General features: G+C 41.4%; 1 protein-coding gene across 3 annotated transcripts in view; it reads right to left on the reverse strand.

Annotated features, from left to right (window-relative positions):
• Window positions 1-18628, reverse strand: part of FAM204A (family with sequence similarity 204 member A) — a 39366-nt gene extending 20738 nt beyond the window's left edge. For 2 of the 3 annotated variants that reach the window (XM_043597673.1, XM_043597674.1), the window contains exons 1-6: window positions 18533-18628; window positions 13541-13782; window positions 12909-12996; window positions 12738-12768; window positions 12475-12574; window positions 1814-1903 (exon numbers count right to left, since the gene is read on the reverse strand). In XM_043597673.1, the coding sequence (XP_043453608.1) occupies window positions 1814-1903; window positions 12475-12574; window positions 12738-12768; window positions 12909-12996; window positions 13541-13782; window positions 18533-18605 (624 nt within the window). In that variant the 5' untranslated portion in view covers window positions 18606-18628. Of the gene's footprint in view, window positions 1-1813; window positions 1904-12474; window positions 12575-12737; window positions 12769-12908; window positions 12997-13540; window positions 13783-18016; window positions 18037-18532 lie in introns of those variants that run through there. The other variant, XM_043597675.1, reaches the window with a different exon arrangement.
• Between the last annotated feature and the right edge of the window lie 4158 nt (window positions 18629-22786).

A 22786-nucleotide genomic window follows, 5' to 3' on the forward strand; every position in this document is an offset into this window, starting at 1 on the left:
AAATGTCAAACTTACAGCACAAGAAACATAAGCTGGGAAGGGAAGAATGAATTTTAACAGGAAAAAAGGAAACTGATTTTTTTTAAATGTCGCTTTTTTTTCCCTAAAGTTTTTCTTTCTTTCTTTCTTTCTTTCTTTCTTCTTTCTTCTTTCTTTCTTTCTTTCTTTCTTTCTTTCTTTCTTTCTTCCTTCCTTCCTTCCTTCCTTCCTTCCTTCCTTCCTTCCTTCCTTTCTTCTTTCCTTCCTTCCTTCCTTTCTTTTTTTAATGTTTGTTTATTTTTGAGATCAGGACCTGGGCCAAAGCTGGCCATTCAATCGACTGAGCCACCCAGATGCCCCAAAATGTCACTTTTTGAAAGGCTGCATAACTGCCATTTATGCTGCTTCTTACCTATGTCCCAAACTCAAGCTCAGAACTTCATAATTTCCTTTAGATTAGCCGTTAATAAATACACAGACACATTATAAACAGAACTATTTAACGTGACAACTGATTTTAAAGGCCTATGAGAAAAAAAGGTAACTTCTGAATCCCTGAGCCTCACTTCTGAACTTGTTCATTTCCCTACATAAAAACCCCAGATACTTATGGCCTGTAGCCAAGAACAGAAAACAAACCAGCAAACAGCCATCAACAGATTGTCTGACACTGGAAGACAGAAGGGTGAGATGGTGTTTCCACAGAAGAATTTACCGAAATAGTAATTCCATCGTTAATCTCAGTGTAGAACAAATGTTCACCTGCAGGCAAGTAAGAAAGAATAGCACATGTGGCCAACAGTTTACACAGATGACCTATGATGCTGCCTATGTAATTAAACACCAGGGAGTAGAGTTTAAGAATAAGGTGAAGTTGGGACGCCTGGGCAACTCAGTCAGCTAAGTATCCAATTCTTGATTTCAGCTCAGGTCGTGATCTCATGGTTTGTCTGATCGAGCCCTGAGTCGGGTTCTGTGCTGAGCGTCGAACCTACTTGAGAGTCTCTCTCTCCCTCTTCCCCTCCCCTGCTCATGCGCTCGCTCTCTCAAAATAAATAAACCCTAAAATTAAAAAAAAAAAAAAAAAAAAAAAGGCAAAAGCAAAGAAAAACAAAAAGAAGTAAGTAGGCAGCTTACCCAAAATGGGAAAGCTATGGTCGATCTTTTTTCCCAAAGAGGACAAAAAAGAACCACAAAACAACACTAACAACAATAAAACATACGCCAGTATGAGCTCTTAGCTCTTGCTTAGTGACACCTGACAGCAATTCCCAATTGGAGAAATATTCCCCCCAAAAGGTGCAGGCCGGAATCTTCTGGAAGCCTTGTGTACTTGGAAAAAGAATATGCGATATATCTACTAGTTTTATACTATAGACTATAAGTTTTAAAAAGCTGAAAATTATTTAGGGCTGAGGGAGAAATTCAGAATATGCAGTAAGAAAGCGTGTGGGGGAGCGAGGGCCAGGAGAACGTTGAGAGATGTGGTGCACAGCTGCCCTCAGGGAGAGTTAAACTGAATTAAAGATGCAAATGGAAAAAGAAAGCCAGTCTTTTCATCATAACTGGCAAAAAGCTCTCTGAAACCTAGGTGAAATCTAGGGTTGAATATCAATCATGGATTATTTCCACCACAAGTTTCAAACCAGAATGATTTAAAAACATTAAAGACAAAAGTAAAAGCCAGCATTTCAGCATAAGTGGCAGAATAAGAGGGAAGAAAATGGGCGGAAAAGAAAATCTAAGATCAAATATTTGAATACTGAACTTACTCATGATCACAAAAAGAATGCACATTTATTTTAGAAAATCTGCAAATACCAGTTTGACTCACCTCTCGCGTGGCCAGCTGGTTGCTGAGTTCCTCCGCCTTCTCGATGTCCCACTCTTCCACAGCCTGGTCGATGCTCTTTTCAAGGCCGGACTAGAAAGTAAAGAAACCTAAAACTTAAAGGCAGGAATGAAAGGCAAACATTTGCCAGCAAAGACTATGTCACAGGATTACGCCGAACACGTTGCATACTTAGGTCATTTAATTTTCACAATGAGCCCTGTGGCAGTCTGTACCATTCCCATTTACTGAGGAGAAGGCCACGCAGAGAGATCATAGGGCTTTTTCGAGGTCCGATAACTTCTTGAACTAAGAAAGAGGAGATGCCAATCCAGACTTCTGTGACTTCAAGGACTACGCTTTCCCTTACTAACCATACAATGTTAATGATAATAATGGTTAAATCGATGGCATGCTTATTATTATTACTGGCTTAGTACTATAAGAAAGCTCACTTACCCTCATAACAACTCCACAAAACAACACTGCTATCCTGTTTTGAACACGAGGAAACAGAGAGGCCTCAGACTAAGTAGGCCAAGGTCACAGAGTCTGTAAGTAGTAAGGCTATCACTTGAACCTGGGTGTGCCCAGAGCCTGTGTTCTCAACCACCCCTTTCCTCTGCCTCTTTTCTCTACTGCCCCCTCCTGTAGCCTAAGGCCCTCCTTCAACAGCCCGTCTAGTCTCTGACTAGAGGGATTAAGCTGGATATTAAATACAGGAGGAAAGTTACATACCAGAATGATTTTACTTTCCTATGGAAACGTATTTATTTACCAGCTGAAGATGCTTTAGGAAACGATAATTAAAATTTTCATGGGATTACCAAACAGACGAGGTAGGATTCATCACACATTTATGGAAAGACGCTTAGACTTACATAATTGAGTTTTAGCTCGTGGAAATAGTTACTACGGAAAATTAAAAAATTTTTAAATGGTCTAAGACGTTTCTCACAAGAACGTTTTGCCCTAACAATGGCTTAGCGCATGTGTCTTCCACATTTTCAGTTCCCGACTTCTCCCTCATCTCGTAAAGGGGACCCAGGAATGCCTCCTCCCGTCAGCCAACTGCTTGATTATACTCATCAACGAGGAGAAATTTCGTTCCTGTGCAGCCTCTGCTGAAACAAGACTTAAAAATGCCCACACATAATCTGCGTAAAAAGATTACAGAACACAGACCCGGGAGGTTATCACCAGGGTCCCTGCTGAGTGAGGATCGTTCTTCCACACAATCCCTCATCCCACCTAAGGAAGGACCTGAGAGGATGACAGCCTTTTCTCTTCCTTGCTCCCAACTGCAGCCCGAGACCATCATTCAATAGCCCTAGTCCCTGAACCCAGGCCAGGTGGCTCTCCTGTCCTTTTCCCATGAGGGTCCTACGATCACTGATCGGTCGCCAGCTACTCTTTTTTGTATTTCTGCAGAAACAGTCTCCCATAGTCCTTCTCCTCATAGTCCAAAAAACATGCTGGACTCATTTTTCCAACGTCCTTCATCCTCAGGGACCTCTAACTAATGTCCCACCCCAGAGTCCATACTCTAGGCCGGGGACACTTCAAGTGTGGTCTGTGCACCAGTTCAGGTCTGTGAATGGTGCCAGTCCATGAACTGAGCTTGTGCCTGTGCCAGGATGCAAATCAACTACATGCCTATACAGTTCTGACTTTTTTTTTTTTTTAAGGGGAAAGGGGTAAGGGAGGAGGACAGCAGGACTTTCTCAAAAAAGAAAGCAGTACACAGAGTTATATTCAGACACAAGCTCTGTATCTCCTGGAAGACCAATACTCTGAATAGGTTTGCTCTGGGCCACGTACTACACATCACCTGAAAGCTCCAGTTCCAAAGCTTTACAATCTAGAATTCTCTCTGAACTCAAGATTCTGTCCTTCCACTTATCCCAAGTCTTTGCAGCCAGTGAACCTGCCTTGTCTTCGTTTGTAACCCTAATCCTGGCACCACTGTATTTATTCCCGCCGTCCTCCAGCCCCTTTCTGGATTCTCCTATCTTCCCTCTCTGACCTACAACCCATGATTAACCTTTTCAAACTCTAAGCCAGCGGTTGTCAAAGTCTAAGTCTGGACCAACAGCATCAGTATTACCCAGGAACCTGTTAGAAATACAAATGCTCTGAATAGAAACTGGGATCGGGACCCAGAAGTCCACTGATGCTAACTAGGCCCAAGTTTGAGAACCACCGACCTAAGCAATATTTTTCATTTCCTCCAACATCTTACTTTGTTTTGGCCATTCCCAAGCACTTGTTTCTACCACTTTAACACCTAGGTGTCTCAGCAGTGGCAGAGAAAACCCAGTAACTCAATTCACTGGCTTCCACTAAAAGTTGTTTTTCAAACTTAGCTGAGTGGGCGCTGAATTCTGCCCTTGAGAATTCCCACATTCCTCTAAGAAATTGTTACTTTTTTTATTTTTTCAAATCCCCTCAACCCTACCTCCTTCCTTCTCAGATTACAACCCCACCCTCTGCTTCATGGGAGGCTGAGGCAAGGAGAGAAGGGGAAGAGAAGAACCAAAGGTACTGGATGTTCTGTGTCCTTTCTACAACCTTCCCCTCATCCAACCTCACAAGGTGAATCTTCACCCGCACTGTCCCTCTGCCCCTATGGCCTCCGAGAAAGAATCATCTCTTTCCAAAACTAACCCCACCACCTGCGCTCATCACAGTCCTACCTGCTTACCTGTCATGCAGAAGCCTGTGTTTACATGTTCTCCTCTCTCTTTTGTTCATCTTTCTCACCCTACAAACACACCTGTCCACCCCATTCTGGACCTGGGGGTGGACGGCATGACACAGCTTGCTTTCCTTAAACTGATTTCTTCTTAGGCTGGTACTTCATTTCTCTCTTGTAAAACAATGTATCGGTTGCCTCATGTCACCCCCCCCCCCCCAATTCCATCCTCCATTCGTCTGGTCCACATCCTTCCCTGAAACTTGCTCCCTCTACAGTCACAAATGGCATTTTGTCCTCCTCCTATTTGATCATCTACTGTGTCAACTATACCCTTATTCTTAAAATATCTCCCCAAATACCGACCTTCAATTTCCTTGGAGGCCCTTCATCTTCTCTTGTTGAATTATAACTAATTACAACGGTCCTCAAGGTTCTGCGATTGGCCCCCTTTTCTTCTTACTCTTCCCTCTTCTCAGTAACGTACTCAGTCCCAGGGCTTCAATTACTTCTTATAAGCTGCTCTCTGTATCTCTATGTAACTCAAGCCATCTGAGCTCTCAGCTATACCAAGATCTACACCTCCAGCTACTTCCTAGTTACCTTCATATTGAAGCCTTGCAAAGGTAGGGTCTCCAACTTTTTGTTATGCCTAAAACCAAGTTCATCACTTCCTTCCCTGCTTCCCCCTTAGAGGTGACCACCCACTGAGTCACCCCTACTAGAATCCTCGCTAGTCTTCAGCGCCCCCAATCCTTCCCTTATTTTAACTCTTTTTGTAGGGTATCTCATGCCACCTTCCTGGGCTTCTTCAGGGCCTCGTCATCTCCTGTTTGGAAGATGAGAACCCTCTCCAATCTAGTCTTCTATTTTTCTAAAGTAGCGATACCATGTCATTAGTCAGCTTGAAAACATGATCACTTCTTTATTCCTCTTTATTGCACTGAAACCCCTTCACAATAGGGTCCCCAAATGCTTTCTTAACCCCATCTCGGGCAATGCTATACTTCCCAATCTCTGGTCACATTTACTATTCTTATATGTCCCCTGTGCCTCTGATGTGTTTCTACTGGAAAAATCTTAACCGTCCTTGTACAGCTCATGGCGAATGTTATCGTCTCCACCTTTGCAGGTTCCCTCACCAGTACACACCCACCGATTCTGCTTCACTCTGCTCCGTGGCCAGTACCTAACTGCCTTCCACACTGCTCTCGCCACTCTCTTCAGCACTTGTGGGTCCAACACACTACAGTGAGTTGTGGGTCTGTCTCTCCAGCTGGGTTCCAGGCTGACTAAGGACAGACATGTGTGTCACTGGCGTGGTGTGTCCCAGCACCCGGCCTGGTCTTCTTACATGTTACTGGGTTAGTGATCACAGTGCAATAATCCACGGTTGCATTAATACTGAAAGGACGCCCACCTAAGGGAGGAACATTTATCCACCACTTGGACAAGAAAATTCCACAACAATAATATTGGGGTATTAATACCCCAATGGTTTAAAAAAGAGTCGTATTTTGGGGCGCCTGGGTGGTGCAGTCGGTTAAGCGTCCGACTTCAGCCAGGTCACGATCTCACGGTCCGTGAGTTCGAGCCCCGCGTCAGGCTTTGGGTTGATGGCTCAGAGCCTGGAGCCTGTTTCCGATTCTGTGTCTCCCTGTCTCTCTGCCCCTCCCCTGTTCATGCTCTGTCTCTCTCTGTCCCAAAAATAAATAAACGTTGAAAAAAAAAATTAAAAAAAAAAAAAAGAGTCGTATTTTATTGTACTTATTTATATATAAATCTTTCCATTACTAGAATATTCGTTCCTTTAGGGCGTGGAGAATACCTTCTCCATCTTGGACTCCCAGAGCTTAGCACAGTACCTGCCTCTGGACTTTTTGTTTACTATTTTTACAGTATAAGTAAAGCATTTTATTTAAGAAATGCTAACACAATGGCCTAATGGGCACTCCTTCCTGAACAGAATATTAAGTATCTCCTCAAACAAGTAAGAAAAGAAAATACTAACAGCAAACTCCAGTTTTCCCTGTTCCACAAATTCTGGGGGAGCCAGTGATCTCAACCTTTTATTTCAACAACCTGGTCACTAATAGCATCCATTCTTGGGCCTGTCTGGCTTATTCCACTTATTAGCTCTATGTATTTCCCTCCAATTCCGTAGGCTTCCTAAGATTAGGTAAGTCCTGGCTGCTGCACTCTTTTCCTCCAGAACCTGAGTAACCATACATCCGTGAATAAAAAGGAATCCATTCTACTTCTTACCACCAATACCTTGAATAAACCAATGATCCGCTTGTCAAGTCATTTCGCTGCATCAACTTGCTAACTTACGTCCTTTTGGTTTTTACAGAACCACCATTTCCAGTTAACATCACAAGGGCAGAAAACAAGGATATTCCCCTCCTCTAGAAACTTACATCAACTGCTGAGCTTGTAAGTATAATTTTCACTTAAAAATAAGTCAGCTGAAATTACAAATCTATCGCTTCGCCATCAACCCACTCCCATTTCCCCAGCCATTCCCAGCACTGGTGTAATACAGTAGACAGAGACTGGAACAGAAGCCAGGAGAGGTGGCCACGGCTCCGGGCAAATGAGATTTCCCTAAAGGAAGGGCAAAGCCTTGGTTTCCTTAAAGAAAAAGAGACGACTGGCTTGATAACCCAAATTCTCTCCTAGAAATAAAATTCCACTTACATGTTCAACTTTGTTTTTAGCTCTTTTAAGTTTTTTTTTTTTTTTATTCAACATATTTCACTAGACAGAACTGGGATTTTTTTTCTTCCCTTTTCTTTTTTCCTTTTTCTTTCTTTTCTTTTTGACAGTTTATTTAAATAAAATATAATAGTGCCATTTGGCTCTGAAAAATCTCTGATTCTGTATGCACACCCAAACTTTCTGCTTCTATAAGAAGACATTAACATTCCAAATACGCTCGAAATGCTTCACTTGTGGAAAAGCATCCTAAGGTAAAATGTTTCCACTATGTTAAGACCATAAGTTAATAATGGTTTACAAAGAACATGGCTGGTGAGGTCAGACCCAGAGTTCAAATTTGAGCTCCTCTACTTAGAGCCAAGAAACTCTGGGTGATTCCTAAACCTCTACAGGTTACAGTCACCTCACCCTCACAAAAAAAGTGATACCAGAGTCGCCACAAGTTTATGGTAAGGGTCAAAGAAAATATATGTAAAATACCTAGCAAAAATTTTAGAATGTAGCATCATTCGATAAAGAAGTTGGTCATATTATTTTATCTAAATCAGGGTACCATTATTAAAACCAACATAAGGCTTAGCTCTGTATGGCTACAGACCTCATCATAAATCATCAAGGGCTCAGCTCCAAGCATAAGACCCAAGAATTCAACATAGAGTCAGTCGGTAGTCTCATGAAGTAAGATTTGAGTATTAAGGCTTTTACAGTCTTAAGTTGGACCCGAGAGTACCTTTCCTGGAATCGTCCATGATATCTCTCACACCACAGAAGGTGCGAGGAGGCACAGAAGCACTGATGACTCAGCAGGGCCTAGGTGTGCTTCTAAGATGCCTTCCAGCGGGAATCAGAATTTAGCTGAAGCTATCTATACCTCAGTACAGACCAGTTAGGGTGCCAATTTGGCCACAGATGGAAAATCATCGAAGGCCGGTATCTAACAGGTCCCCAACGAGGCAATAAGTAACCTCTAACTAACAGTTTTGCTGCAGATGCCAAGAAGGCAGGATGACAAACATCAAAGAAACTTCTGGGTACTAGGTTTAACATTAAGGACCAATCCTCCATATGTGCATATGCACAATCTCTTTAACATGTGATTAAGGCTCCTTCAGTCAAACTGCACAATATATTTCTATAGAAATGTTACTGTTAAATATTCATTTATTTAGATAATATATTCAATTTTTAAAGCTGAATATAAATGCATTGTCTGCTACAGTTCGCTGTACTCTAATTAGACCCAAATATCTAAGGGAAAAAAAATAGGTGATCTCTCCAAAAAGAAGTGGGGGGGGGGGGGTTTAAGGCAGAACTAAGAATTAGTGGTATTACCTTTATGTATAAATCATACCTACTTAAATTATTTAAATCAGATAAATAAAAACAAAGTTGGGCTATTACTTAGGAAACATCTAGATTTGAGACCAAATGACTTTGGTTAAAGTCTCATTTCACTTCTTACCTGCTGTTTGTTTTCTTACAGAAAATCATGCTAGGCCTTAGTCAATCTACATTATGAGAATACTGGCCCCACCTACACACCCCCACAGGGATCACCTGGGGATCAAAAGATAACGCTCTGTAATTAATGCCAGTGGAACAGTCGCGTGTGGCGCCTCTACACCTCTCCCCTCCACTGCTACCATTTCTGCCCCCTCCACACTACTACCCTTCTTCCTCCCTCCCTCCCACTCCCTCAGGGCAGCTGGCTTTTTATATGATTTGTGTATTGGAGTTCCATGTAAGATTCTGATTGGGAAAAGCATTCTGCTAAAAATAAATAAATAAATTTGAAAAAAGATACACTATACAGGAACTGTTTCCTCTCATAAACTAAAAAAAAAAAAAATCAGACATTGTGCAATTATTCTTAAAATTATTAAAATTTAATGGATTTTTCATGCCAAAAAGTATCCATGAAATACATATAAAACTACTTCAATAATGACTGGTGACTTATCAAATTGATTCAACTAAGGAATATTTGAGATTTTTATAATGCAATTAATGAGTGAAATTTGTTCTAAAGAAATTTCTATATAGATTCAAAATAATTACGTTCTGATTACAGAATGGTTAGTAAGTCCCAGAACTACTTCCAGAAACACAATTATAGCTGCATTTAATACAAACTACATTTTAAAACAGCTTTGGATATTGGGAATACTACATTTTAAAAATACAGCCCTTTCTGCAATGTTAAGAAAACAGGTGATGGCAGTGTCATAAATACATATAATCGGTTGAGCCACAGCTTTCGCTAGACAGTGTTCGAAAAAAGAAGGTAGGAAGGGAGGAGGAGAAAGAGAAAACTGGGGGTTGGTTGGGGGGGCGGGTGCGGAGAAGGATTGCACAGTAGACACAAGATTAAGAAGTCTGTTCTGTTTTACATTCTTGAGGATGGACTGAATACAGAATAAAAGGGCTCTCTCACATATGGCAAAAGATCAGCCTCTGCTCCAGAGAAATAAAATAATGGACTAGAAATTCATGCTAGTTTTCTCCAAACTGCATCACAGATTTTCATGAGCCTCTCTAGATTTCTAGCCTTACATTTCTTCTTAGCTTTTATCTTGGTGCCTCCAGCGTGGACATTCTTCAATGTCTATTTCTTCTGTTGGATTCACAGTAGACTTTAGCATGAGCAAAAGGGGTGCATGTAAAACAGTGAAACAGGATCCCAAACCAAAGTGCAAACCTGCTGGCATGCAATGATGCTAAACTACCAAGAGAATACGAAATCTGGCCTCACTAAATCTTTTCCTTTTATGCTTACATTTATTTATAGAATATTGAGTGCTGGCAAAATCCTGGCCAGATGCAAGTCTGGCCAGCACCAGTTTCCTTGTTTAGAAAACGCCATAACTTTCTTAGTCAGATGTCACTCATATAGAGGATGTCTACCATTAACAAAACCCAAACTCATAAAATAGATCACTGTTTTTAAAATGATGCTTGACTTAAAACTTCTTTTCCTAGAACACATCTAATGTATAATGTGAAAGAGAAGACTAGTTCATAAAACTGAGTCGTTTAAAAGATTTTGCACAAGGAATCCTAGTATTCATAAGGCTCCTCCACACAAACCTCAAATTTCTGACAATGAATGACAGCCGTATCTGGCCCATATCAAGAAGGGACAATTTCGTATATAAGGTAATAATAACAATCTGATACGGAGAGACTTTAAAAAAAAAAAAATCTCTCAAATTTTCTACTCTTCAGAACAGTTAAAAATTTAAATTTAAAATTTAACTTCAGAGCCCTAACTTCAACTATGAAACTCGTTTAGACACTCTAAAGTCAACAGTTATGAAAAAACATAACAAGTGCTATAATTAATTGAAGATCAAAGACCACCTAATTCAGGAGTAAAACTTCAAAACAATTTCCTATGAGAAGCAATACTGAACCATTCCTTCCCTCGAAAGAACAACCAGCGGTGGGGACTCTGCAGGTCGGCCAGAGCCCGGCCCACCACCACAGCATGACCCTCCTCCCTCGTGCTATAAAACAAGCTTATGCAGTCGACAGCATCCTTCTCACAAAACCAGTCCTCCCAGCCCACCACAATCACAGGGGTCCAGAACAGGACAACGACACTTTAAAGTGCTGACTAGCGCTTCTGCGGTGAAGCCAGAGGACTGAGAATGGGGTCATAAAGCCTGGGTTTTCATGTGATCTTTCTTTGTAGGCATCTAAGCACTTCTGCACCTGCTTGAACATTTGTGAAAAAGAGATTGCTCAGAAGCAGCAATGATGTAGGAGAAAGTGATCCTAGTTTCAAGTCCCCAGTGCTCTAGAACTTGACGACAAGAATTCTTAGCAAAGCTGGAATCAAAAGGTTTACATGCAAAGTTCTGCTGTCAGTTCCTTAATGCACGTGCCCTCAATGATGCAATACTCCCCAATGATGGGTTTACAGTCTGAGGTCTATTTCACAAGAAATATTGATTAATCAGTAAATTGTAATGGTCTCTGTGTACACACAGTGATCTACAGAAATGATTCACGAAGGAGGAATCTGTCTACACAGGCACGATACAATATACCTGGGCTTCAACCAGGCAGGCCCCTGAGCCTCTAGCCCTACCATTCAGTGCTCAGTTTTCATGCTCCGGGAGTCCAGGATGTGAATATGTAAGTTACTCACTCATTCAAGACTCTAATAAGGATTCACATCATCTATACACTGAGGACGTCCAACTGTGTATCTCCAGCTCAGATTGTCCTGAGTTCTTGCCTCATTTTACCAACCGTCTCTCTATTCCTGCCTGCTCATACCACCCACGCCCTGAACTGAACTTTGGACAGAGGCCACCCTAAATCTTCTCCCCTCCCCAGCCTTCCCACGTTCGTAACTAGCATCACTGTTCATACCACTGCTGAAGGTAACACTTGAATGGCTCTCTTTCCCTCCTCACGCCCCAAATCCTCTCTATCACTTCACAAGCATCAGAGGCAAATAACAAATACTGCCAACTCTCCTTCTACAGTAGACCTCAAATCTGTCCACTCTTCTCCATCTTCTGTAGCACCATTCTTGTTCAAGTCACCGTCCTCTTGTGCCTAGAAGAGACTCTTACCTGTTCTCTTCTTGCCTACCTTTGCTGATCCACAGTCTATTCTCCACACAAGAGCAATCTTTTTAAACACAACTTCGATCATATCACTCTCTTAACTTAAAACCCTTGAATGACTCTCAACTGCACTGTAACTAAAACCCAATTCCTTACCAGGGCCCTTAAGGTGCTTCATGCTTTGGTTCCTGGCTGCCTGCCTCTCCAATCCTATCCTGGGCCACTCTCCTCCTCACTGACTCCATTCCAGCCAGGCTGACCTTCTTACAGTTACTCACATGTCCCATGATGACTCTTTCTTCCCCAGGACCTTTACGCAGGTTATTACTTCTTCACGAGCGTTCTGTGTATGGATGGTTCCTTCCTATCCTTCAGGTCTCAATGGAATGGCATCTTCCAAGAAAGGCCCTCCCTGACCACCTAAAGTGGGGTATCCATTTTAAATTTCTTTACAACAATCCTGTTTACTTCCTTCTTAACAGCCTTTTTTTTTTTTTTAAATTATTTATAACTACATATTTACATGTTTACCTAGCATCTTGTTTGGCACACAGGAAGTGTTTTAACTTTTTCACTGAATTCATTACAAACATTTTCAAATTACAAGCATTACAATTTTCAAACATTTTCTACTGACTAATGTAAGAGGCCATAAAAAAATATCTTACCTTGTCAATTTTTTTCTTTTTAACAGGGGGGTCAAACCTATCATTGATTCCAAAATACTGAGTAAGCTCCTTCCACTGGGCTTCACTTGAGGTCTGGGCACTGAAAGAAGAGACAAGAACTCATTTTTACTGTTTTTAATTGGTCACCACAGTTACGAACTACAGAAAAACTAGTTCCTATGTTTCAGAGGTAAGTAGTTCAACTATTGCTATAAGTTTTACAATACTGTCCAGAATAGGCGAACATTTTAAATTCTACCCACCTTTGAGACTCTTCTTCATTCTTCAATTTACCTGAAAAGAATTCACAAAGTGTCAATACCTGAGTATTCATTTGTTATTTCAAAATTATGTTTATTAAAAACTGTTGAGCTCAATTAGTCACAACTTAACATTAGCACTACTGACAACTAACTTGAATTAAAACAAAGCACCTTTCCTGGAGCGTTTTCTTTTCCTTCTTCTGAATCCTGATGCTGAGCTTTTCTGTTCAGAATGTTTTTTATGCAATTCTTGAAATTTCTATATAAAAGTTAAAAAAGAAAAACAAGAAACAAATACATTTTGAAGCAAGGCACATATTCAAAAAATTACAAACATGTTACGGATTAAAAATATATTCTAGCATTTATAAAAATACAAATTTAACAAAAGGAGTTCAGTTCTTCTTGAGATACTCTATTCTCTAAGACTCCTTCACAATCTGAGTTTTTATCTTCATTTATTTCTACCTAAGTCAATCTGATTATCTGAGAGTAAAATTCAATGACTCATACAGATGACAAAGAGATCAAATTAGGATAGAAACTCATGTATTATGTCAGGCAAAGTAGCTAATCCTACCAGTTTTTTTCTTCCTCTTTTTATAAAAAACAAAATAAAAATGAAAGCAAGTACCTGAGTGGCCAACGGGTTGACCACAGACCCACAGAGTACTCTGAGTCAATCTTCCCTACCTCTCATCTCCCCAGAACACAGGCGTTGTGACCACGGCAGAAACACACACAGGAGCATGCACAAACACACAGGCACCGGCTTCAATAAGAACACATCACAGAGAACCTACATTCCACATATTGAAGGGAACTCCAGAGGGGCACTCTTCATAGGCATTTACATTTGCCTCCACGTCGAGTTTTGGTCCATCTGTAGGGAAATCTGAGATCTCTGTTTTTGTAATGGCCCCATCTTCATTATCTTCCTGTAAGTTAAGTCCAGAGTTCTTTAATGGGGCTTCATCTTCAGAATTCAACTCAATATCACTTTCATTTAGGCCAGGAGGTAGCAGCCCACTCCACATCTTTTCTTCTAAAGGGAAAAAGATGAATGTAGACGTACAAAGTAGAAATGGAAAGAAATTTAAAACCCCAAGAGTCTAGCAATTATCCCAATGGTTTGGGAACAGTCCACATATGCTTTCCTTCTTTTAATCTAAAATGGGATGGGATGTACCTTCCATATTAAAATAATTGAAATCTTTGCTTGGATAAATTTTTTTTGGTCTTGTTTAAATCTGTTATAAGACACACCTACAGATGAATGACTTAAAGAAAATAGGACCTGGATCTCTAATATATGGATAATTTTGTCTAAAAAAAAAATAAATTCAGTAAAAGCATTCATTGTTCAAGAATGTTAAGGGTCTAAAAACATACACTCACACAATTTAAGATTTATAATATTGTATTTCAAGCTAACACAATTAAAGAAAGAAACTAAAGTCGGATTTTCACCAGTATTTGAAATTGGAACTTTCAGGGGACTTATTGTCTAAGGAGTAGAAGAACAATTTTCAAAGGAAAAATTTTAGGCTGCGCAGGTAGTTTGAGGAAAGCATGGTGGTAAAACGAATATCCTAGTTTTTATTTTTACACTGTTTGCTAAAATAATACCAAATGGAGTATAATCCTAACCATTCAATAAAAACATATAGCTTTTTTGAATAAAAATACTGTATTTAGGAAACTAGGGTGAAAGTTCAGGATAATATTTATCATTAGCTCTATAGCCCATTGATAGAGAGAATATTAACCGCTGTTAAGTTTATCAAAAGTGATTTTTAAAAATTGGAGTTACAAGCATTTGCTAAAATTACGATAATTGAGTACATTTTCACTACTCATCTCCTGGCACAGTCTATTCTAGCATACATATTCAGTCAAAGCCACTTGGTTCAAAAGATGCCTTAAAAAAGAGAAGTTGGTTGTACTGCTCATGATTTACTATCAACTTCAAAGAATAAATAAAATGCAAGGATCGAAATATTTTTTGCTGAGTTTTCTACCTCCTATTGTGATCAACCTAATGAGAAAACCATCACCATTGTCTCTGAGACAAAAAAAAAAAAAAGCATTACGGATTTCGCATTAATCTGAATAACGGATTCTTGATAACCTTTAAGGACCTCCTCCCAGGTCAAAAGGTATTTCTGGCAGTTTGGGTGCAGCCTCATCAGTTGTTAGCCCTCTGAAATAGCCTCACCAAAATACCCTTTGGGCTTTTTAAGAAGGGCTCTGATAGCTAACTGCTCCAATTGTAATCCTCACCCCACCACACACCAGCAAATCATTTTCACCACCTTTGACCCGCAGTTTTTTTCTTCTGTGATACGAGGATAATTATATTGGGTACAGGGTTATTCTGAGAATTAAATGAGATAAGCTATGAAAACGCTCACCACAGTTTGGGAGGTTCTAGGGGCTGGATCAATGCTAAGCTCTTCTTGCTATTAGTATTCCTGTGACCACACATTACATTTTTATAATTTCTATTGTGGGTGGCGACATTCACAAGGTAGGTAGTTTTGAGGTTTCTAAGGTGGAGGTGCATTCGCTGCATTGATACAAGTCATTTACTTCCCGGATTTCCACGATCTAACAGAAATTTCTATAAAAAATACTGGTGTCTGGTTTCCTGAATGGAACAATAAAACCAGAAGCAGGAAGATAATGGAGCCCAAGTTTCAAGGCTCCTCTTTTGCACAGGTCGTTCGTTCCAAAGCATTATACCTAATTTTCTACTTAGAATCTGTATTCCTTTTCTTAAGGAGGAGACCCAAAATTACATAAGCTCCAAGCCCCGTAAGGCCTGGATCCATCCTAAACCTGACCTGGGGGTTTTAATAGTTGGAATGGGTAATAGATGCTTTGGTAGCACAAAAGACATCACATGAAATATGCCACTATTGAAAAATGGACGTTATGCTATCAATAAAAATATTTCTAGCGTTCTGAGGAGCAGACGGAGGGGGGGAATGATAAAAAGCACCAACGTGACTTTGCCGCTGACCCGTAATATACCTTTAGGCTCATTATCCATTTCAGAACTTAAGGACAGTAACAAATTTCAGATTTAGCTTTCTTAGCACAACTGGGGCTCTATGTTTGAAGCCACTGTTTCTCTCCCCTGTCCACAGCGTCTTGGGCATGGCCACTGTGTGCCGGGCACTCTTTAACACACGGGGACAGCAGTGGACAAAACGGGCAAAAATACGTAACTTCGTGGAGCTGACACTCTACACACACAGCAAGCCTCTGTCCGTCAGCAGCCAAGTACGACTTGGCCCACGCCGTCAGCTGTGGCTGCTAAGGAAAGGCAGGTGCCTCTCTGACGGGCACAGTTTTCCCACTAGAGCACTACTTCGGCGTCCCTACAGGGTGGGTCTACGCCTTGGGCATCCAAACGTGCCTCACGCTGGGGAGCACTGTCAGTTGCCCTGGAGTGGCCTTTCCCCGCCGGCTCTCCAGCATTTTTTGATCACTTTTAGGCTTCCTCACAATCATCTGTTTTTAGCGCTTGTTGATGTGGCATTAAGGGTTGTCTTCAGGAGGACACTGGCTGGTGTGATAATTCCTTGTGTGTGCCCACAGAGAAAAAAAGAAAAATCAAAATAAACTTTAAATACCAGATTCGACATCCAAATCCATAAAATGAGACAAAATTCAAATAACGCACGTTTCTGAACTCGATTCCTGAACATCTTTAAAGGGATGTGCCTGGGCCATTCTCCTGTGACTGTTTAAAACATTAAAAAAAAAAAAAAAATAGAGGGACAGACAAAGGCAACTCGACGACCACCGACAAGCACAGATAAGTCACTGAGGAGCCTGCAAGGTTGAGCTGTCCACGTGAGCAGCAGCCAAAGTGTAAATCAGCCAATATGGAGGGGCTGCTTCGCGACTTGCTTTGGGTTCACGTTTGAAAACAGTCTTTAAACTCATAGCATCTATATGTCATTCACACGCTTCCAATTGTACTACGTTCGGCCTCGTGTTACCCCTGTTTTGGCTGCTCAGAAAAGTGACTCTCTAGTTCGATGAAGCGTCCCTCACCCTGTGCCTTATTTTAAAGCAAGTCATTCCAAATTACCCTTTCAATGTGAAAACTACTCAGCCATTCTCAAGAGACGTGATATACGAGAGTCAGAGGCAACACTGATTAAACCCCAATACCCCAGTAGATAAGGTTTCTCTCTTCAACCCAGCCACCATAGCCAAGATTTCTAGTTTTCAGTAAGACTGCATGTCAGACAAAACACCTGAAAGATGCTCTGGAGAAAGCAAAAGGGACTCCAGTTACAACACAAGAAACAACTAGAAAGAAAAACAAATCAAGTCAATGCATATAAACAATGTGACAGAAACTCTTTTCCCGTTAATCCCTACAGCAACCGTTCCACTAGGAATTACTATCTAAATCTCTTTTAAGGTGAAGTAACTGACTTGCCTGATGCATTGTGACCTGTTTGTTTTAGAAAAACAGAACTGGATGGCTTCAACTCAAAAGCTTTTAGAGGGCAGAGTTTGAGCAGTAATATATTCTTGGAGACAAAGATTTGAGAGTGGATATGAAGAATGACCTTAGCCTGTAATTCTGTTATCATTTGATCAAGAAACAATTTTTTCTCACTCTTTAAGTGCAGAAAGTTATCTAAGATGCTATACTAACTTGTATACATAAAACTCACAGTCAGAGGTGTGGGTAATAATGTCAAATTTTCTGGAAGATCAGGCAATTGCCTGTCACCAAAACCTAATCTGAGCAGTTTAATGGGTAAAGGTCTCCCGTCTCTGGTATTCCAGAATTTCAATTCCACTGTCACTATATGAAGCTGTCTTATTTCCCGTATTTTATATTCAATTAGACATAACCACAGAAATCTGAATTTTGTCTGATCTGAATCTAATCTTGACTTTTGTGTAACACTCATAAACCACCATCCACCATCAATGTTAAAACCATTTGCACGATAATCGGATTCTGTGACTTGGAATTAGTTACTTAACAACAACACTTTTAAGTATGCATCAACATTCAGGTTCAACTGAATCAGAGGCCTGACTTCCAATTTAAGGTCCCAATCCGATTACCCAAACTATTTAGCAGGACTTTGGACGTATGCGTATGTTTCAATGCGAGGCGGTATTTGTTTAATCCAGACCTGGAAAACACGTCCCAAGACCCTGCATGGAAAAGACTGACAGTTCACCAATAACATTTGGCGGCTCGTTTTTAAGTCGGATGCCGCCGTGAGAATACTTACTGCAAGAGGGTGGCTCTAGAAAGGTACACCTCTTCCTGCAGGGCGGCACCACCCCGAGCTCGGCAGGCTCTCCGGCGGCAGGGCCACGCTCGGATCCCCAAACGGGAAGAATCCCATCCCGGGCACAGAACTAAGCGCCGCACAATCGGGGGCAGGACGTCTAGCCTGCTGACACTGGCACTAACAGCAGTTCTTTCCCCGGGATACAGCAGTTGTAAACAGGAGCCTGCTTCCCCGAAGGAAAGCCTCTTCCCCCACCCTCTCACTTTGGGGTGGGACGGAGAACCCCTCTGCCACCAACAATCGCGGGAAGGCGCTGCGACGCCCCTTCCGAGCCAAGCAGAGGCCAGCCCCACCAACGCTCCCGTGGGCCCCGGCGGGGGCTTTGCTGGCTCGGCCGTGAGGCTGTGAGGCCGCCCATACTGGCTCGCCCGCTCCCCGCACCCGGCCCTTCCGGACCCATCTCGTCGGAGCCCCGGCCGGCGGAAAGGCGGCCCGGCGATCAGCGGTACTCACCCGTCAGTAGCCGGCCGCCCGGCAGCCATCTTATGACCCCGCCAACACCGCGCCTTCTCATTGGCTCCGGCATCTCGGCCAATGGGCTGGGGCCGTTCTGGCCTCGGGGTCGTCATGGCAACCGGCCGCGCTTAGCTCCGTTTCGAAATCTATTTGCAGCAATGGATTCGTCTCTTTCTACTTCTTTTCTCTTACCGTTTCCCCCCTTTCTTCTAACCGTTTTTAAAGGCTTTGTTTTTTTTTTTCTTCCCCATTCCCTGCTGCTCACTGATGTTGGGGGTGAGGAAAGTATTGGCTTAGACTTTGAACTGAGTTCATTCCCCAAGGAGGGAGGTGCTCTCTAGGCTCTCCTGGGAACGTTTCCATTCATTCCTCCTTTTACCCCTCGCTCCCTCTTTCTTCCCTCCCTTCCTTTTTTTTTCCTTCTGTACGTATTTATTGAGCAGGCACCGTGCCAGCCTTGTTTAGCGGAAAACAGTCCCGACTCCTGCTCTCCTGGTGCTTACCATCTGCTTCACTGACCAGATGTGTGACATTGGCTAAAACCTTGAGCCCCTTTTCCGTGACCGCCACTGGTTCGGGCCCCAGGGAGGGGCTTGGGGTAGCGTAGAAACTAAGAAAAAAGAAACCCAAAAAAGCGCTATGAAGAATATAAAGCAGTATAATGTGATAGTGATGGGAGGGCTCGCTATTTTAGAAATGCTTCCGTTTTTTGAAATAGTGTTCTGTAATAAGACTATTTTCCTATTTTCCAGTGTCGTGAGGATGATAAAAGAAAATACGCATAGTCCATAACACATTGCCTGGCCCACAGTAATATTAAGTCTTAGCTACCTGTTGTCACTGTTGGTAACATGATCAATAAGGCTTTTCTTTGAAACATTCTAAAAATGTGTAAGAATTTTTCATCGCACTCTAATATATCATGATTTAGTATAAACAGATGTTTAAGCTTATTAGTTAGCTACCCATTACCTCACCCTCAGGTCCCAGAAGGATATGCCAGGTTTATGGAGTTTTCTGTAACCCCAGAATCATAGTAAAACCTGAATTGACAAGCTCAGGTCCCTAAAGTCCTTTCTCATGCTGACCTCTGAATCTAGAACGGAAGCAGGTCTGAGTGATTTCAGGATCTGTGTGAAACTCTCCTGGTCAATTGTGCCCAGCTTCCCAATAGCATTTCCCCCCAATCCAAATCTTTAACAAGTCAGGCAAAGAACTGATACGTATGAAAACGTTGCTGTAGCTGTTGCATTTGAGCCTCTTAATGGTGGGTCTTAGTCTGCTCAGGCTACCATAACAAAATACCACGAGGTGGTGGGGGGCTTAAACAACAAAAATTAATTTCTCATAAGGGCTGGGAAGTCTACAGTCAAGGTGCCGGCAGGCAGATTTCATTTGGAAGCCTCTTCTCTTGGCTTGTGGGCAGCGGCCATCTTGCGGCGTGCTCAAGGTTTGGTGTTTGTAGAGAGAAAGAACACGTGTGTGCAGGTAAAAGCTATCTGGTGTGTCTTCTTACAAGGACACTAATCCTAGGGGATCAGGGCGTCGCCCTTATGACCTCATTTAACCTTAATTCCTTTGAGGGCCCCATGTCCAAACGTAGCCACCCTGGGGGTTAGAGTTTTAACACAGGAATTTGCAGGTACATAAACATTCAGTTCATAGCCAATGCTGTTGGTGGAAATGTGACCAGCATGGAGAAAGAGAGCACAGAGGGCGAAGAACTGAGACACAGGGTAGGCGGCAAGTGATGATGACCTGTTCAAGAACTATCTGGATTGCTTCTATATATATTCCATCAAAGAGTCCTCATTATTCAGTGCATATAAATGTGCAAAGGGTAAAGGAGGAATATAATTATTCTAAAAGCCTACAAACAGCAGACCTCATATGAAAATATTTAGACAGTTGTGGTGCCTGGGTGGCTCAGTCAGTTAAGCATCCAACTTTGGCTCGGGGCGTGATCTCATGGTCCATGAGTTCGAGCCCCGTGTCGGGCTCTGTGCTGACAGCTCAGAGCCTGGAGCCTGCTTTGGATTCTCTGTGTGTGTCTCCCTCTCTGCCCCTCCCGCACTCGTGCTCTGTCTCTCTGCCTCTCTCAAAAATAAATAAACATTAAAACAAAAAAAGACTCAGAGAGTCCTACTCCAAAAAAAATGTATTTTAAAATTTAAAATTTGAGAATTCTCAATCATCTGTTTATCACATTATTGGATTCCTATAATAAATGTAAATAGCTCAGACTTTTCTTCTGGCTCTGGTTGTAAGACTTCCAGTCTATGAGTATCATTGTTTTGCCAGTTTTCTGGGGGAAATGTCAGTCATTTGATTTATTTTAATCAATAAATTTACCTTGCCTCCAGCAAATTCCTGCCCTGGAAACCTGCCAAACCATGCATTTTGTGAATGAAATACTTGTATTTGTGAGATTTCTATGAAACATAGAATCGTTGAATACCTTTTACTAAATCATAGTGATGTGATGCAGCCAGTGAATTGGGCTTGAATTGGGCTGCATCTGGCACTAATTTCAAACATGTACATTTCATTTAAATTCTCAAACATATCTTTAAAATCATAAAGCAGTTTTTCTTTGCCAAGAAATATTATAGTTTATGAAGGGTTTCCCCTATATTTAGTTATTTTCTTTTTCTTAGTGTGGAGATTACAAGTCACACTCATGTTATAAAAGATTAATTGTGGAGGTCTTTTTTGGTAGCTGTTAAATCTCTGATTGATGAAAATTTCCCCAAATATAATGAAATCCCTTAAATATTTCTCAGTTTGGAAAACTGAATATGACTTTGTTGAACATAGAATAAATGTCCTTCTTGCTGAAACTGAGAAAGAGAATAGTTAATTTCCGTCTGTACAAAATGCTTCATTTTCTGCACCGAAGAAAAAGTAGTCTAGTGACTTACGCAAAAAAGTAGAAACAAGGGAGTTCTGAATTCTAGGAAATGTGTGACAATTTCTCTATGTGGATTTGTTGGCAAACTGAAGCATCCATAAACAAGGTTAGCCTTCCAAGAATATGTCGACCAGCTAACACCATGACATCAGCAAGAGTCGACATTTGAGGGAGCAAAATGTCTGTAATAAAGAATGTTGCCAAAGAAAAGCACTTTTGCTTTATTGGTCATGTCTGGTACTTTCAAACTCTTCAGTTCCAATAGATTGTACATAGGAAGGGAGGGATGGCAGGAGAGGAAGGCTTACAGAGCATTTCTGTATGCTAGATATTATGCAACTAATATACAATTTTATGAGGTAGTTCCTATTGAATCCATTTCACAGACAAGGAAATTAAGGCTTCAAGGGTTTAAGAAATTTCCTTAATGTGACACAGCTAGTAACATGGAAAACCAGGGTTTCACTGGACTCTGAAGCTCATGCTTTCTTCATTGTCACACACTCCCCCTTTTAAGGTGAAGTCCCTGAAGAATTCCAGCCTAGTACAGTCAGTAGCAAATCATAGACATCACTGCTACCAGGTGGGATGGGAAGCTCCCATCCTTTTCATGGGAGCTTATGAAAAGAGGGGCTTCAGGAGCGAAATGTGTCTTCTCTTTCCATTCCCCTTGGTACATAGTGACTGATTAAATGCCATTAGAGGCATCTTCTTTGATCATTCTGGGTTTGCTACATTGAGGTCTATATTAGTCTCCCTTTTCCTAAGTCCTTCATCCTCCAAAATAGCCCGCTGCCTGGTTAATCTCTCTACAAGAAGGAACACGTGTAAATCTTTTAACACAGAACCTAGCATGCAGTCAGTGGTCAGTAAGCATTAGTTTCCTTCCCTTATACATAAAAACTAAGGTGTGTGTGTGTGTGTGTGTGTGTGTGTGTGTGTGTGCATTGGAGGGAGGAGGACTGGACAGGCAGAACACAGGGGATTTTTAGGGCAATGAAAATATGCTATATGATGCCATAATAATAGACACATGTCACTATACATTTGCCCAAACTCACAGAGTATACAACACCAAGAGTGAGCTCTAATGTAAAATGCAGACTTTAAGTGATTATGATGTGTCTGCTAAACAGTTGTAACAAATGTACCACTCAGTGGGGAAAATGGACTGTAGGGGAGGCTATGCATGTGTGGGGACAATGAATATGTGGAATATTCTCTGTACTTTCCCTTCGATTTTGCTGTGTACCTAAAACTGCTCTAAAATATTAAGTCTTTGAAATATCAAAAGAAGAACAACAATTCATTACTTGTGAAAATTTTATGAAATCCAAATT

Source organism: Prionailurus bengalensis, chromosome D2, assembly GCF_016509475.1.
Source record: "Prionailurus bengalensis isolate Pbe53 chromosome D2, Fcat_Pben_1.1_paternal_pri, whole genome shotgun sequence".
In the NCBI taxonomy this organism is placed as follows: domain Eukaryota; kingdom Metazoa; phylum Chordata; class Mammalia; order Carnivora; family Felidae; genus Prionailurus; species Prionailurus bengalensis.